At 38.9% G+C, this 13,878-nt stretch overlaps 1 protein-coding gene across 7 annotated transcripts in view; it reads left to right on the forward strand.

Annotated features, from left to right (window-relative positions):
* The window catches only part of ADAM22 (ADAM metallopeptidase domain 22), a 132,937-nt gene that overhangs the window by 95,254 nt on the left and 23,805 nt on the right, over positions 1–13,878 (forward strand). For all 7 annotated transcript variants that reach the window (XM_027684638.1, XM_027684639.1, XM_027684640.1 and 4 more), the window contains 11 exons: positions 3,250–3,321; positions 3,842–3,934; positions 6,015–6,095; positions 6,323–6,373; positions 6,645–6,708; positions 7,239–7,344; positions 8,439–8,555; positions 9,261–9,429; positions 10,402–10,510; positions 11,461–11,551; positions 12,871–12,888. In XM_027684638.1, the coding sequence (XP_027540439.1) occupies positions 3,250–3,321; positions 3,842–3,934; positions 6,015–6,095; positions 6,323–6,373; positions 6,645–6,708; positions 7,239–7,344; positions 8,439–8,555; positions 9,261–9,429; positions 10,402–10,510; positions 11,461–11,551; positions 12,871–12,888 (971 nt within the window). The remainder of the gene's footprint in view (positions 1–3,249; positions 3,322–3,841; positions 3,935–6,014; positions 6,096–6,322; positions 6,374–6,644; positions 6,709–7,238; positions 7,345–8,438; positions 8,556–9,260; positions 9,430–10,401; positions 10,511–11,460; positions 11,552–12,870; positions 12,889–13,878) is intronic.

Genomic DNA, 13,878 nt, shown 5'->3' on the forward strand with positions numbered 1-13,878 from the left:
GACATTTAAGGCAGGTAAATACAAAGCAAGGCTAAAGAAACTCCAGCCAAGATACAAGGGCTTCTGCAATGGAGGATTTGCAGCAGTGTTTCAGTATATTCCTGCTCTGTTTACTGAAGCACATGTTAAAATGTAAAGCAAGCAGAATAATGGTCTTGACTCTTTTCTATATATAATTAATGTTAGCCTCTACTTAATGACTTTCTTTCAACAAGCAAAGGAAAGAGGCTAAGGCAGAAAGACAGTCCAGTGTGGAAAAAAGACTTGATAACTGAGGAGGTCACAGATGTAAAAGAGAAGAAAGTCAATTCAGGAGTGATGCATGTTCCTTCTGGTGCACCTGAGAAAAAGTGCATCTTCTGACAACCACAGAGTTTCAGTAAATGTTAGAGAGGGGAAGAGAAGGCATCACATCTGGACAAGCTGAGTCTGCTTTTCTCCTAAAGGTCTCTTTTCATGGAATAATGTATTATTAAAAGTGGAGAGAAAAATAATAAGATGTAAGATTTCTAATTTAGAATGCAGCTGCATTTTAAAAGTTTGTTAAGGGTGAAGAGAAATACTGGTGGTTTTATTTCTTTACAGAGTGAATTGTTTACATACTGTAATGTGTCTTACTTGATCTCGAGCACAAGTCCTATGAGAAGAGGCTGAGGGAGCTGGGGTTGTTTAGACTGGAGAAGAGGAGGCTCAGAGAAGACCTCCTCACTCTTTACAACTATCTGAATACCTGAAAGGAGGCTGTAGCCAGCTGGGCGTCGGTCTCTTCCCCCAGGCAACCAGCAACAGGACAAAAGGGCATGATCCTAAGCTGTGCCAGGGGAGGTTTAGGTTGGATATTAGGAAGAAATTTTTTACAGAGAGAGTAATCAGACATTGGAATGGGCTGCCCAGGGAAGTGGTGGATTCACCGTCCCTGGAGGTTTTTAAGAAGAGACTGGACATGGCACTTGGTGCCATAGTCTAGTAACCACGGCGGTGTTGGATCAAGGGTTAGACTTGATGATCTCGGAGGTCTTTTCCAAGCGGTTTGATCTGTGATTCTGTGATTCTGTGATCTTGTTTTAGTGATATTGTTTACACATCTGTCATTTGAAAAAAAACTAATTGCCCTGCTCCAATTTAGTTTGGCAGTATTTACAGTTTGTTTCTAATGGCATGCAGAAATGTGGAAGCCATGGTGATTCAGACTCTTTTATATGTTGTGGTTGAGTTTGTTTAAAGGTGTTGTCAATGGATGTCTGTCTAATTCACAAAGCTGTCAAAGATGTGTTTCCTAGCAAGGATGGTGAAACACAAACTTACTTTTGCTTTTCAGGAATTATGAGATAAAGGAAAATTAATGTGACAAGGTGCAGTGTTTGACAGTGCTCCACTGTTAGATCAGCTATGATCCTGAAAATTACATCCGTGGCTGCTGAAGCAGATTGAGCATATGCGCTTCTCAAATGAATGGATGAATAATATAAATTTGGGGAAAAGTTACACAATTTGCTTTTAATGTGTTTTTTTTCCTTCAATTTCATATTTAACTGTCCCTGTGTACTGTAGCAAATTGACCCAGTATTTTCACAGAATCACAGATTATGCCTAGTTGGAAAGATCATCAAGTCCAACCCTTAGCCTTGCACAGGACCATCCCCAAGAGTCACACCACGTGCCTGAGAGTATCATCCAAAGTCTTCTTGAACTCTGTCAGGCTTGGTGCTGTGACCACTTCCCTGGGGAGCCTGGTCCAGTGCCCAACCACCCTCTGGGTGAAGAACCTCTTTCTAATATCCAACCTAAACCTCCCCTGACACAACTTCAGGCCATTCCCTCAGGTCCTGTCACTGGTCACCACACAGAAGAGATCAGTGCCTGCCCTTCCTCTTCCCCTCATGAGGAAGTTGTAACTGCAGTGAAGTCTCCCCTTAGTCTCCTCCAGACTGAACTGACCCAGTGACCTCAGCCACTCCTCACATTACGGCCTCCCCTCAAGGCCTTTTCAAGGCAGGATGCTCTGTTGCTGCCATCTCCTTGTCTCTGTTTTGCAGCCCACCTAGACATAAGGAAGAAGTTAAGATGTCTGGAAAAATACATAGGAAACAAGCAGTTTTAACAACTCCTTAGTAACTCTAAAAGATAATTGCTTGCATACATTTTATGTTAAATTCTACATATGCATTTCATGCTGCAGTCAAATTTCCATTTCAATAGGGGGATCTAATAATAGCACATCAGCCTGTGCCAGGCTGTGGTTTGTGGCGCAGTGAAATGCACGGGGTGATGCTCCATCCTGTGGGCTACTGACAGAGAGGCAACAGGTGGAGAGAAATGCACTCTACACCATGAATGATGTACTTGTGCAGATGGCTCATAAGCAGAGTGGTTTTTGGAATGATCCTGTTTTAATTGGAGAACTTAGAGGACAATCTGCAAAATTTTAATCTTGTGACACATTTATATGCCTTCTCATTTGTTTTCTTTTAGAAGAATTATGTGTTGTAATTTTGGAAAAACAGAAACAACGAAACTGGAAAGAACAGAATATAAGTGTCTAAGTGTTCATTAGAAGAGAGTATAGCACACAAGTATACAGATTTAGATATTTTAAGTTACAGTTCAGTGGGAAGACTGAAAGGAAAGGGAGGAAGTCTCACCAGCTATACTTCCTCATCTCCCTTATGTGATGCATGCTTATAGAAAACTGCTGAAAGTTCCCAACTGTGGCAGAGAAAAAGGGAAAGAAAAATCCAGCTACAACAAAAACTGACAAAGAAACCCAGCCGCTTGACTCCATGCATTTCTAAGCCACATACTACCAAAGGAGAAATTTTTATGGGTTTTCCTTCTGAACTTACAGTGCAGGCTTTAACCTCTGAGCCCTCATTGCTTGAATTTCAGAAGAACAGCAATTGCAACCACTGTGAAGATAATGAAAGCATCATATTGGTTTAATTTTCTTCCTTTATTGTCACATTTTTTTGTTTTTCATTGTAACTTTTGCTCAAACTGAATTTGCTGTAAAACTGACACTTATGCACAGAAGATACCATGTGGCTGGGCAGTATTGCTGAATTAATTTAAGGCAGTGTTCATTCTCTGTACACCTCAGTTGTGTTCTCTTAGTCTGTTTCAGACTGGATACTGTTTTTCAGTTAATAAATTTAGAGTGCTGCTAGGTAAAAAACCATGTTGCACAGAGTAAATATGACAATGATTCCCTTAGGAGAGACATGCCCTTTGATTTCTGAATTTGCCCTGCAGCTTCTGGATCCTCCAGAATGTGGCAATGGCTTTGTGGAAGATGGAGAAGAATGTGACTGTGGGACAATAGCGGTAAGTGCAATGCACTTTAAATTAGCAACTAGATTCTCCAAGACTTGGTGCTGCCTGTTGTGGCCATTAACAATAAGTGGGGGAAGACAAGCAATGCAAAGGTCCTGTGCCAAAGAATTCATAATTTCTTACATTTTCCATCATGTTTAACACAATGTGGTCCAGGTTTTTTATTTTATCACCACATAAATTCTGCAGAGTAATAATAATAGCTGCCTGTGCAGAATCAGGCCTTCAAAGGTTAAAGAAAGTAGTTTGCTAGTTCGGAACATGACTCTGGTCAGTGCTAAAATGTGAGTATTTAATGATTGACAATATGAAGTTAGAAAAATTATTTTCTGTATTGCATAGGAAACAGCAGTTTCACGCCCCACAAGAGCATGCCTTTTTCTTCTTCCAGGTGCCTAAAAGCCTGATTAGAAATCCATTCAGGTAGCATGCTAAGACGAGAAGTTATAAGAGAGCTTGGGGCTCATGTGCTTTTCCCATGTATTCTGTTATAAGTGTGTGTGTTCCTCAGGAGTGTGCCAGTGAAGGAGGAGAGTGCTGCAACACTTGCACCCTGACAGCGGGCTCCCAGTGCAGCAACGGGCTTTGCTGTCGGAAGTGCCGGGTAAGGGCAGTGACCTTCACTGCAGCATCCTGGTGGGAATGCATCCGGGTGGCTGCAGGTACCACATCCCTTCCAGACCTTGAGATTACTCTTCTGAAAGCTTACCTTTTAAAATTGGCTGAAATCTGATTTGTCTGGGGCTATACTCTGTCTTTTAGGCTTGGCTTCTTGGGACAGGGACTGTCATCAAATGCAGAGGTAAATTAAATCCTTCCAGTTTCAGACAAGTTTTAATCAGGTTGAAGTTCCATGAGATTTCATTAGATGTCCTTGTGCCATTCCCAGTGCCATACGTGCTGCTCTGGATTTGCCCCATGAGACTGAATGGGAAAATTATACCACAGAGGGTCTGAGAAAAGGATGCAGTAACAAAACCAAAAGCACAGCTAGCAGAATTGTTCAGAAGGTTTCATCTAAAAGACACATGAATTCAGTTTCAGTTTGGTATGCCTGTGTCTCCTTATGTTTGGACTGACTGAAATCCCATTGAGTACAGAGAACCAAGCCCTATGTAAACTGTAAGGTATTCTTCCTGATACATCAGTAAATAGTGAAAGGAGGTTTAACCAGATCTTGGCTGTAAGGGACCCCAGCTAAATATGACTTCAGATAGTTGTTTATACTCATTTAGTAATAATGATAATTAGTATTAATGTAATTAAAACTCTGGCGTACTATGTGTGATATTTTTATCTTTGTCTGTGCACATTTGATGGTTTCATTTCCTTGGGAGGATCATTAGTAATAACTGTGGACCACATTCTTGACTTTTTGCTCATCGTAATGTTAAAAAAAGAAAAAGCACAGATTATGCTGGAACAGATCACATTTCCCTTAGCACATTCCTTTTTTTAATGTAATATAAAAAAAAAGAAATCAGCAGATTGCTAGTGTGGGTGAATTTTGTTCAAGAATCCAAGTCACATAGGCAGTACATTAAAGACTATCAGAACAAGACTAATCTTCTGTGTTTTTTGCAAAGAACACAAGGTTTTATCTACATACAGAGTGGCAAGGGTGAGCAAATGAACAGAAAAGTAGAATTTTGCAGAACAGGTATCCCCAGGAGGTGCTAATCAGGGCAACTCAAAAGACCATAATAACAGTTCCCAAACTTGGAGTTACCTTCCCCTGTAATACCCTGCCTAAAAGCAGGATTGAAGGACAAATTGAAAGCAAAACATGGTGAGTGTACATCCTAGCATCCTGTAATGTCTCTGACAAAACTCCTGTCTGCATTTTTCCAAAGACTGGTAGGAAAAGGAAGCTGAAGGCTCAGAAAGTACCCTAGTCTAACTCTTCCACTGATTGTGCTCGTTGGCACCAGCTGTGGAGTTAGCAGTTTTCCCCACCAAAATGTATGTGCATGCAGATCCAAAAAAAAGGAAAACTCAGTGCTGCAAAATGAACTGGGTATCACAGGGTTAAGAAAACTTTCAGGAAAAAATAAGGCAGCTGTAGTATGTCCATGACCAGAAGCACTAACAATTTCCACAAATGGGATGTCTTCCTGCTTTTCCAGGTCTTGAGACTTAGCCCATTGTTAAATATCTGGTCACTTGGAAAATTGTGTCAAACTGTACAGAATTCAGTACATGTAGTAATAGTTTCCATTCTGCAACAACAGTGGGGGATTATGATAACCAAAGTGTTCATCCATGGAGCTCTGTGGTGTTCTTCACCCCTAGAGAGAAGATCAGGATCACTCTTTTTATGTTGTAAAGAAGAGTAAAATAGTCATAGAACGGCGCAATGACCTGGTCAGGATAATGCTGTAAGCCACTGTGGTATTGGTTTGATAAATCCCAGGTGTTCTGTGTTGCAGGAGAGCACTTCTCCTGCTTGGTCCCGCAGTTGATGCACTTGGGAGAGTGCACTTGCCTCAGAGAGTGGTATCACTTGCACGGGTAAAAGGCTTGAGTGGTGCAGCAATCACACCACAGAAAGGAAAGTCTTTGCACTTCAGTCAGCACATGAATATTTCCCAATTTTTATTTTAGATAAAGCTATAAGGAAGCATTGCATTTAAGGGAAGATATGGAGAAACAAAGACACTAATTTTCTGTGCTTTTTTTTCCAGTTTGAACCTAAAGGAGTTTTGTGTCGAGAAGCAGTGAATGATTGTGATATTGCAGAGAACTGCACAGGAAATTCTAGTCAGGTGATTTTTGTGTCTTCTATCCAAGGACTAAAAATCCCACATGTAGTCTCGCAATCACTATGAATGTTACTGTTTTGTATAGTAAGGTAAATAAAAATTGTGTTAAACCTGTTGATACTGAAAAAACCAGCATGATACTGAAATAATTTTTCATGTTACTTTTGTTGTATACTTTGCTTTCATGCTTGTCTGATCTATGATCTATTACTTATTTTATATTTCTATAGTGTTCTCCTAATATTCATAAAATGGATGGATATTCATGTGATAACAAACAGGTAATTAGCATTTCAGTTTGTTTTACATTCTTTTTGCTGTTGTAAATTGCTTTTTATAGATTTTGGTTTAAGATCTTTGGAAGTCACCCGGGACAGTTCTGCTAACATTAATGAGTTTTGGGTGCAAGTCATATTTTCAATGAAAAAAAGATAGAATCACATATTAGCTACCTCAGTAGAAAACATGTGACAAATCTCTATAGTAAAAAATGCGTATTTTGGAAAATCAAGTGATTTGAAACCTGTTCTGTATTTTTTTCTTTCTTTCTAGGGTATTTGCTTTGGAGGAAGATGTAAAACCAGGGACCGGCAATGTAAATATATATGGGGTGAAAGTGAGTGAATGTTATTGTTTCTACCTTGGTTGTAATTCGTGTGGCTTGAAAGATTATTTTAGCTAAAAAAAATTATGGAAAAGACATATTGAGAACCATTGAAAATATCTAGAACTGTATGTCCCTCCGACTCTTCCCCCTTCATTTCATCTTTCCATCCTCTTTTCCAGCTCTTTCTCTAGTGTTTGTTAGCGTACTGGTGTTTACTGAGGTTTAAGTTTTCATTAATAATCACCTAGGGAGCCTATACTCTTTAATTTAGGCTCATTAGGCTCCATTAGGCTTCATTAATTAATTTCAGTGTCTTCTGGACATTTTTGACCAATAACCCCTCATCAATCTGAACAAAATCTAAAATCTTCTCTTTTAATTCAGAAGAACATTGTGCAGTTTCATGGGCCCCCTGCAGATCATGGTAATTCAGTTCACAAATTGGGAAACCCTGCTTGCTTGATTGTGCATCCCCATTTCCTGTGACCTGGCTTTTCAAAGTCATCATCATCTTAGAAGAGATTTGTTTCTGTTTTCAGAAGTGACGGCTGCTGACAGGTTCTGCTATGAGAAGCTGAATATTGAAGGAACTGAAAAAGGAAACTGTGGAAGAGACAAAGAGTCTTGGATACAGTGCAATAAACAGTAAGTTGATCCATTTGGAAAACAACTGGTATGAGTTTTTTGATCCCTGATCCATTTCTTTAGCTGGTATGAAGAGGCTCAAAAAGCCTCTGTGTGGATCAGAATTCTCCTGGCCGCCTTCTGCAGACCTTTGTGCAAGAAATCGTGGAGGAAGCAGAGTGTCGAGAAGAGATGGTCTCTGACAAGAGAGCACCATCTGAGCTTGGGAAAACTTGGACCAAAAGTGGTCCTAGTACTCTTGGTGAGGCTTAGCAGTGAGGGGGAGAGTAGCCTGTGGTTTCACGTCTTGGTGTGGTCACTTTTTATGCTGTGCCATTGCATTGCTGAATTGCGTTCACTTTTCATCCTATTGTAACTTTTCAAATATTTTCCTGCAAGTTGTTACCTAAACCATTGTTTCATGTTCTCTATTTATGCAGTTGATTATTTCTACCTATTTGTGAACCTTTCACCAATCCTTATAAAACTGTTTTTTCGGATTTCTCCATTCTGTCAGTGCCATTTGAATTCTAGTTCTGCCTACTAGTTCACCTACTGGTGAACTGATGTCTTTTTCCACCTTTCTGTGCAGATTTGATAACCTTACTTCTGTTCCATTACAAATTCATAAGTAAAAAATATTCAGTAATATGTGAGATGCCAGACCCTGCTATTCTGACAGTGCAAAAGTCTCCACACATGAGAAGTAAAGTCCCTTCAGCAGTTGAATTAAACTTCATGTCTGCAGTTCCCTTACGTATGTGTCATATGAGAGTTTATTTAAAACCAGTGTCTACTGTTGCTCCTCTATGGACAAGTTACTGTATTTTAATAGGTTATTAAATCAGTTTGATGTGGTTTGTTCTTGACAGCTTCCTCCTTGCTATTACTCAGAGTGTTTTTGATAATACATTATAAAATATAGGTTTTCCCAATCTAAGCTCAAGGAGAAAAATTTTCTTGGGAACCACATTATTTATGGGAGTTATTGTCAGTGGGAGAAAAAAGGAATAACAAATATGTAACCAAGAAAGTGAAGAAAACCTTGTATTTTTGATTGTTCATTTTAATTGAATTTTATTTTTTATGAGTATCTTTTTATTCTTTCAATGCAGGGATGTGCTTTGTGGATACCTTCTGTGTTCCAATATATCCAGTGTGCCCAGACTTGGAGAACTGGATGGTGAAATCACAACATCAATCTTGCACTTTGGAAGAGTCTACAATTGCAGGTATTTGGAAATCCTGAAAACAGAACAATGGATATCCATCTTGCATAGAAAAGCTGCTTTCTCATTCCTTAGTGCAGAAAAACTATTTCCATGAAGTTTTTTTTCCTATTAGCACATAACCATTATTCCATTTCAACCTTTGTTAAGCTTCAGGAAATTAACTGCATTGTGGGGTGTGCAACTGTTTTGCAGTCCCCTCTGTTCAGTGGTTAATTTTGCCTGTAGAGATGTAATACTCTTCTCAGGCCCCTTGATTTTACATTCTTTAGTATTTGTAAAAGTACTTAATGTACCCAAAATACTTAGACATATGCCTGCACTGCCAAAGCTGACTGGCAGCTTAATTTGTTGCTATATGTTAGATGAATCCCAATTATAGACATGGTATGTTTTCATAGTTTCATAGAACTGTGAGATGAAATAAAGTCCTAAACAAGTAAACTCAGTATTTTATCTGACTCTAGCTCTTTCACAGGAAAAATGGTATTTGTTTTCACCATTACATTTGTTTGATGTAGATGTACTATGTTTTGCTTTGTTTCACCTTAGGGCCAGTGAGATAACTAAGCCAATACTTAGTCTTACCTGGTCCTGTGTGTAGTATAATGCAGATAAAAATAAAGGCAGCAGCCTAGAACTCAGTTTCTCAAGTAGTCCCATCTAATCACAGCACAAATCTCCAAGATCCTCTTGGTTGTCTTGCAGTGGTGGTCATGTAAAGCTTGATGAGGAGACGGACCTGGGCTACGTAGAGAACGGGACACCGTGTGGACCCAACATGGTGTGCCTTGACCATCGCTGCCTCCCCGCTGAAGCCTTCAACTTCAGCACCTGCCCAGGCACTACGGACAGCCAGATTTGCTCAGGACATGGTGTATGTTCTTGCACTCTTTAATCCCTTTTGCTGTTTTTGCTGAGTACCTGGCACTGTGTAGTGTACTAGCCTGTACAGACTTTTCAGGAAGCCAGCAGTATGACTCTAGAAGTCTTTATGCCAGAGAAGTTTTTCAAAAGGAAAAGGAAAGGAGGTACATAAGTAAACCTAATGCATTCCTGTCAAGGCATCTTAAGCAATGTATATGTATGTAAGTGTGTACTAGTTTTACAAAAATTTTATCAATCAATGTTTTTGCTATCACTTTTGCTAACTTGATTGATATTTCTTCTGGCAATGTAGTGGAGAATAAATACAAAGGTTTTATGCATTGAGAAACTTGGTTCTCTGTTTTTCCAGATGTTCTTTTTAATTACCTCCTTATTGTGTCAACAGCCAAGATAGTTCATAAAGTTGTTGGATTTTGTTGGCTGAGAGTTACTTTGCTCTGGAGGAGAGGGCAGTGAACCAGCTTTTGGCTAGTGGCACCTTCTCTGCTTGGTGCACAGCTTGTGGCTTTGCTATGGCCCTGGCAAGTCCCCGTGTCCCTCACAGTTTGAAACAGTGTCCAGGTCCCTATGGCCGAGATGAGATCAAAGGAGTTGTTCTCTCATAATGTCTTTTGTCTTGTATACTGTATTAAAACTCCCTTTTTAATCTGAAATCGACCACTTCATCATATTTTGTAAAAAAAAGTCCTTGAGGTCAGAGTATCCGAAAGCAATGATAAATGCATTAAAAGATATTAATGTACTTAATACATATTACTTCTATTTATATATAATGTAATAGTACATTTAATACATTTATATCTAATACATAAATTAAAATCGCTATATGTAAAAAAATTTTTTTGTAAAATTTTGCAGGCAGTCAAAGTCAGTGCTTTATCACTGTACCTATACTTTAGGTATTAATTACGGGAATGGATTAATTTTCTGATTTTTTTCTGAGCTACACTTTTGGCTGCAGGTTTGTAGCAATGAAATAAAGTGTGTCTGTGACCGATTCTGGGGAGGAGATGACTGCAGTTCTCGCATCAAAGATTATCTCTTTTTTGATAAAGATGCCATCAATAAAGGTATGTTGTTATGACTTTTACCAATAACTGAAAAATCTTGGATTTGAGGAACGTTCATTAAGCAAAACTAGGTCTCCTACTCTTTCAGTTAGCATACAACATGCTGCACTGTTAGGAGCCTTGTTCCTCTCCCTTCCTCCCACAGCAGAAGCACTCAGTGTCTGTAAATGAGGCCTCAGACCTGGGTTTGGGTGTGCGTGGTGCTGCTCACAAGCACTCAGTACACCTTTCGGAGCTGGTACCAGTGTGTGCGGCTCTACCTTGCCTGTCCCAGACATCTGAGGGGCCTTATTACATGTATCAGTGGATCAGGACAAGCAGAAAAGTTACTGGGGCTTTTCATATCCAGAGGGAAAGGTCATGTTACTTGCATGATTGGTTTTTATTTGTAGTGTAAATTTCTTATTACATGGCCAGTATGCAGCATGTTGGCACACAAATTTTTGGCTTTTACATTTTTTGAGTGAAAGTTTTTATTCTGCTTTAGGCTTGCCTACAAGAGAATGTTATACGTTTGGCATTATAAATCTTTGTAGGGGAGACAGTCTACCATCTTTCAGAATATCTCTTTTGGTTAATTTACTCAGCTATAGAAGAGATTTGAACAAAACCAAACAGTCGCTTTTATTGCAACTTAAGCATGTATTTGCCAGGCAGGTTGTAAGGATGTAAGCCACAGCAGTTTAATATTGATAACATTGTATTGACATACCTGACATGACTGTCCCATGTAGCAAGTGTTCAGTTAAGGGATTAGACACAGAGATCAAAGCTTGATTTACAGGTGATCTTTTATGTCCATGCTATACTTCAAGATTACATCACTGCTTACAATTAATGAACCTAGTGCAAGTTGTTCAAGCAGGTTTTTGAAAGATGGTGCATTTACTGGTTTTGTGTATTCTTCTCCTAAAACACTGTATATTTTTTCCTCTTTCTTGTGTTTCCAGGTGTGGTTAGCACAAATATAATAATAGGGGCTATTGCTGGCACCATTTTAGTGTTGGCTCTCGTTTTAGGAATAACTGGTTGGGGTTACAAGTAAGTAAATTTTGTTCTTCTTAATACAGTTAAGAAATGTGTGTATTTCATCTGATAGCCAATTATGTTATGAAAATAACAATCTAAAAAAGTTCTACTTCAATAATTATACAGGTACATTTTTATAGTACTAACATTTTTCAAGCACTTCTTATATTTGTATGTAGTTTTGGAGAGCTTGATCCAGGTTTGAAATTCATTGCTTATTTCAGTTTGGGGTTTTTTTCTTTTATTTTTTTTTTCTTTGGTAAACGATCAGATTATGATTTTACTGTATCTGACAAAGGAAATATAAAGATTTCAGTCTGATTCAATTATCAGTTTTTCCTTATAATGAAGTAAATTTAACAAGATTAGCCTTCAGTCAGTCAGTAAAGCATTTAACCATATGCTTCCTTAAACAGATGTTTAATTTAGTCAGCTTAAGCTGAAATCAATTCAGGCACATTTTTTGGTCAGAAAAATCTGTAATTTGCAAATAAGGTGAAAGTTCTTGCCTGGTGTAGAGCTTTCAGTGCTCACTGAGAGGCAGAATCGATAACGGCAGCCTTAGTGGTCTTTTTCATTTTTCCTTCTTTTGTGGATTTCTTCTAAAAATAGAGGGATTTTTGGTTCTTTGCTTTTAATAAAAAAGATTCCAGGTACTGACTTTATCATCTGTTTGAGTGAGACTGGCTCTTGAGGTCCATCCTCCCTGGGTCCTTGGTGTGCTTGGAGGGCAGGGCAGGTTCAGCTGCAGACAATGCTACAGCTGGGACATGGCCCCAGAGGTTTGCCATAACAAACTGGCACATCCCCTGCTGATCTGTTAGACTGAGGTAGGGCTAAGAGCGGCTCAGAAATATGAAAGAAAACAAGCATTTGGAAAAAAGCATGAAGATTAGGATTGTAGAAAGGTAGGTTATATTGTCTTTGTGTATCACTCTCAGTTTCTGACAGCATTTGAAAATCTGGACTTCTCTTTTGTGTAAAAGTCCAAAAGTTAAGGGCTCATTTTGAGATCACACCTAGCCAGTTGGATTAGTTTTTGGACGTGGAGGGCAAGAGTGCACCTTTCACTAGCAGCTTCACAATAAATAGACTTAAATCCATCATGAACTGTATCTCCAACTCAGCACTGACTTTGGCCATCATCATGATTTTTCTAAGTTATTCTGATTTAGTAGGTTTGTAAGTATGTTTATTTGTGTTTTTGTAGAAATATTTTGAACTAAAATTTCATTCTGTATACATTGCTCTTCTTTTTACATTTTTTTCTTTTACTGACCTGCATACTAATAACTCATTCTTCCTTCTTTCTCTTCTCTTTGTATGGAAAGAAACTACAGAAGACAGAGGTATGTGATAAAAGTAATGGAATGTATCTTAGAAAGCTCTGAAAATAGCTTTTCTTTTCTCTTGTTCGTTTACATGCTATAAAGAAAATATAGTGATGAATTATCATATTTTAAATAATATTTACTTGAATATATGAAAGTGGTATTCTATTAATAAATTGCTTGAAATCCTGATTTCACTGGACTCAGTAGCAAAAATAATGTTTACTTCTGCAATAGACTATTTTATTTAGTAAAACAGGAGAATATTTCCAATAAGAGAGACTGAAAATTGGCTATTAGAGATGAAAGTGTTCTTGGGAGGCTAAGAATTGAATAATTCATATTAGCATGATATTCAGGAGCCTTTTGAGACAAATTCATTACTGGAGCTTCTTTGCAGTTAAAAATACAATGCAGTTAACTTGCTATGTGAATGAAGAGCCCATTCTTTCCCGTCGCCCTGTTCGGTTGATGTTGTAGCTAAAGCATGGTACTGTCCTCAGCACAGGGCTGAGCTTTCATCATTTCAAGCTTGTGCCAAACCCAAACTGTTCCAAGTGACTCGTGTTTGGCCCCTGGAAGACCACCTCCCTTTGATCAGCCATCTGCCTGGCAGATGGGTCTTCTGGGAAGGAGTTGGCTCCTTCCTCTCCCAGTCCACCAAAGATAAGAGGGTTTCTCAAATTCCCCTGTTTTCTGCCTGTACCATTGCCTTCTGGTCCAAGCTGCTGCTTTGTTTGTTGCTGCTACCCGTTGTGCTTGCTCTCCATTTCTCCTTGTGTAGCACTTTCTCTGCCAGACTCAAAATACTTGTGAAAGCAGAAAAGCACTGCCAGGTACTGGTTGTGTGCTACAAGGTCAGATTGGTGAAAGGTACAGTAACAGGAAAAGGGCAAAGCTGTTGAAATCAAGCCTTATGCAGAGTTTGGTGGGTAGGAAATGCCACCCAGCACTAGGATGGCAGAATTTAAGGGTTTGGTGCTGCTTAGTGATGTGTGATGTATCTCT

The sequence above is a fragment of the Neopelma chrysocephalum genome, unplaced genomic scaffold (genome assembly GCF_003984885.1).
Source record: "Neopelma chrysocephalum unplaced genomic scaffold, ASM398488v2 Primary Assembly neopelma1_67, whole genome shotgun sequence".
Taxonomy (NCBI): domain Eukaryota; kingdom Metazoa; phylum Chordata; class Aves; order Passeriformes; family Pipridae; genus Neopelma; species Neopelma chrysocephalum.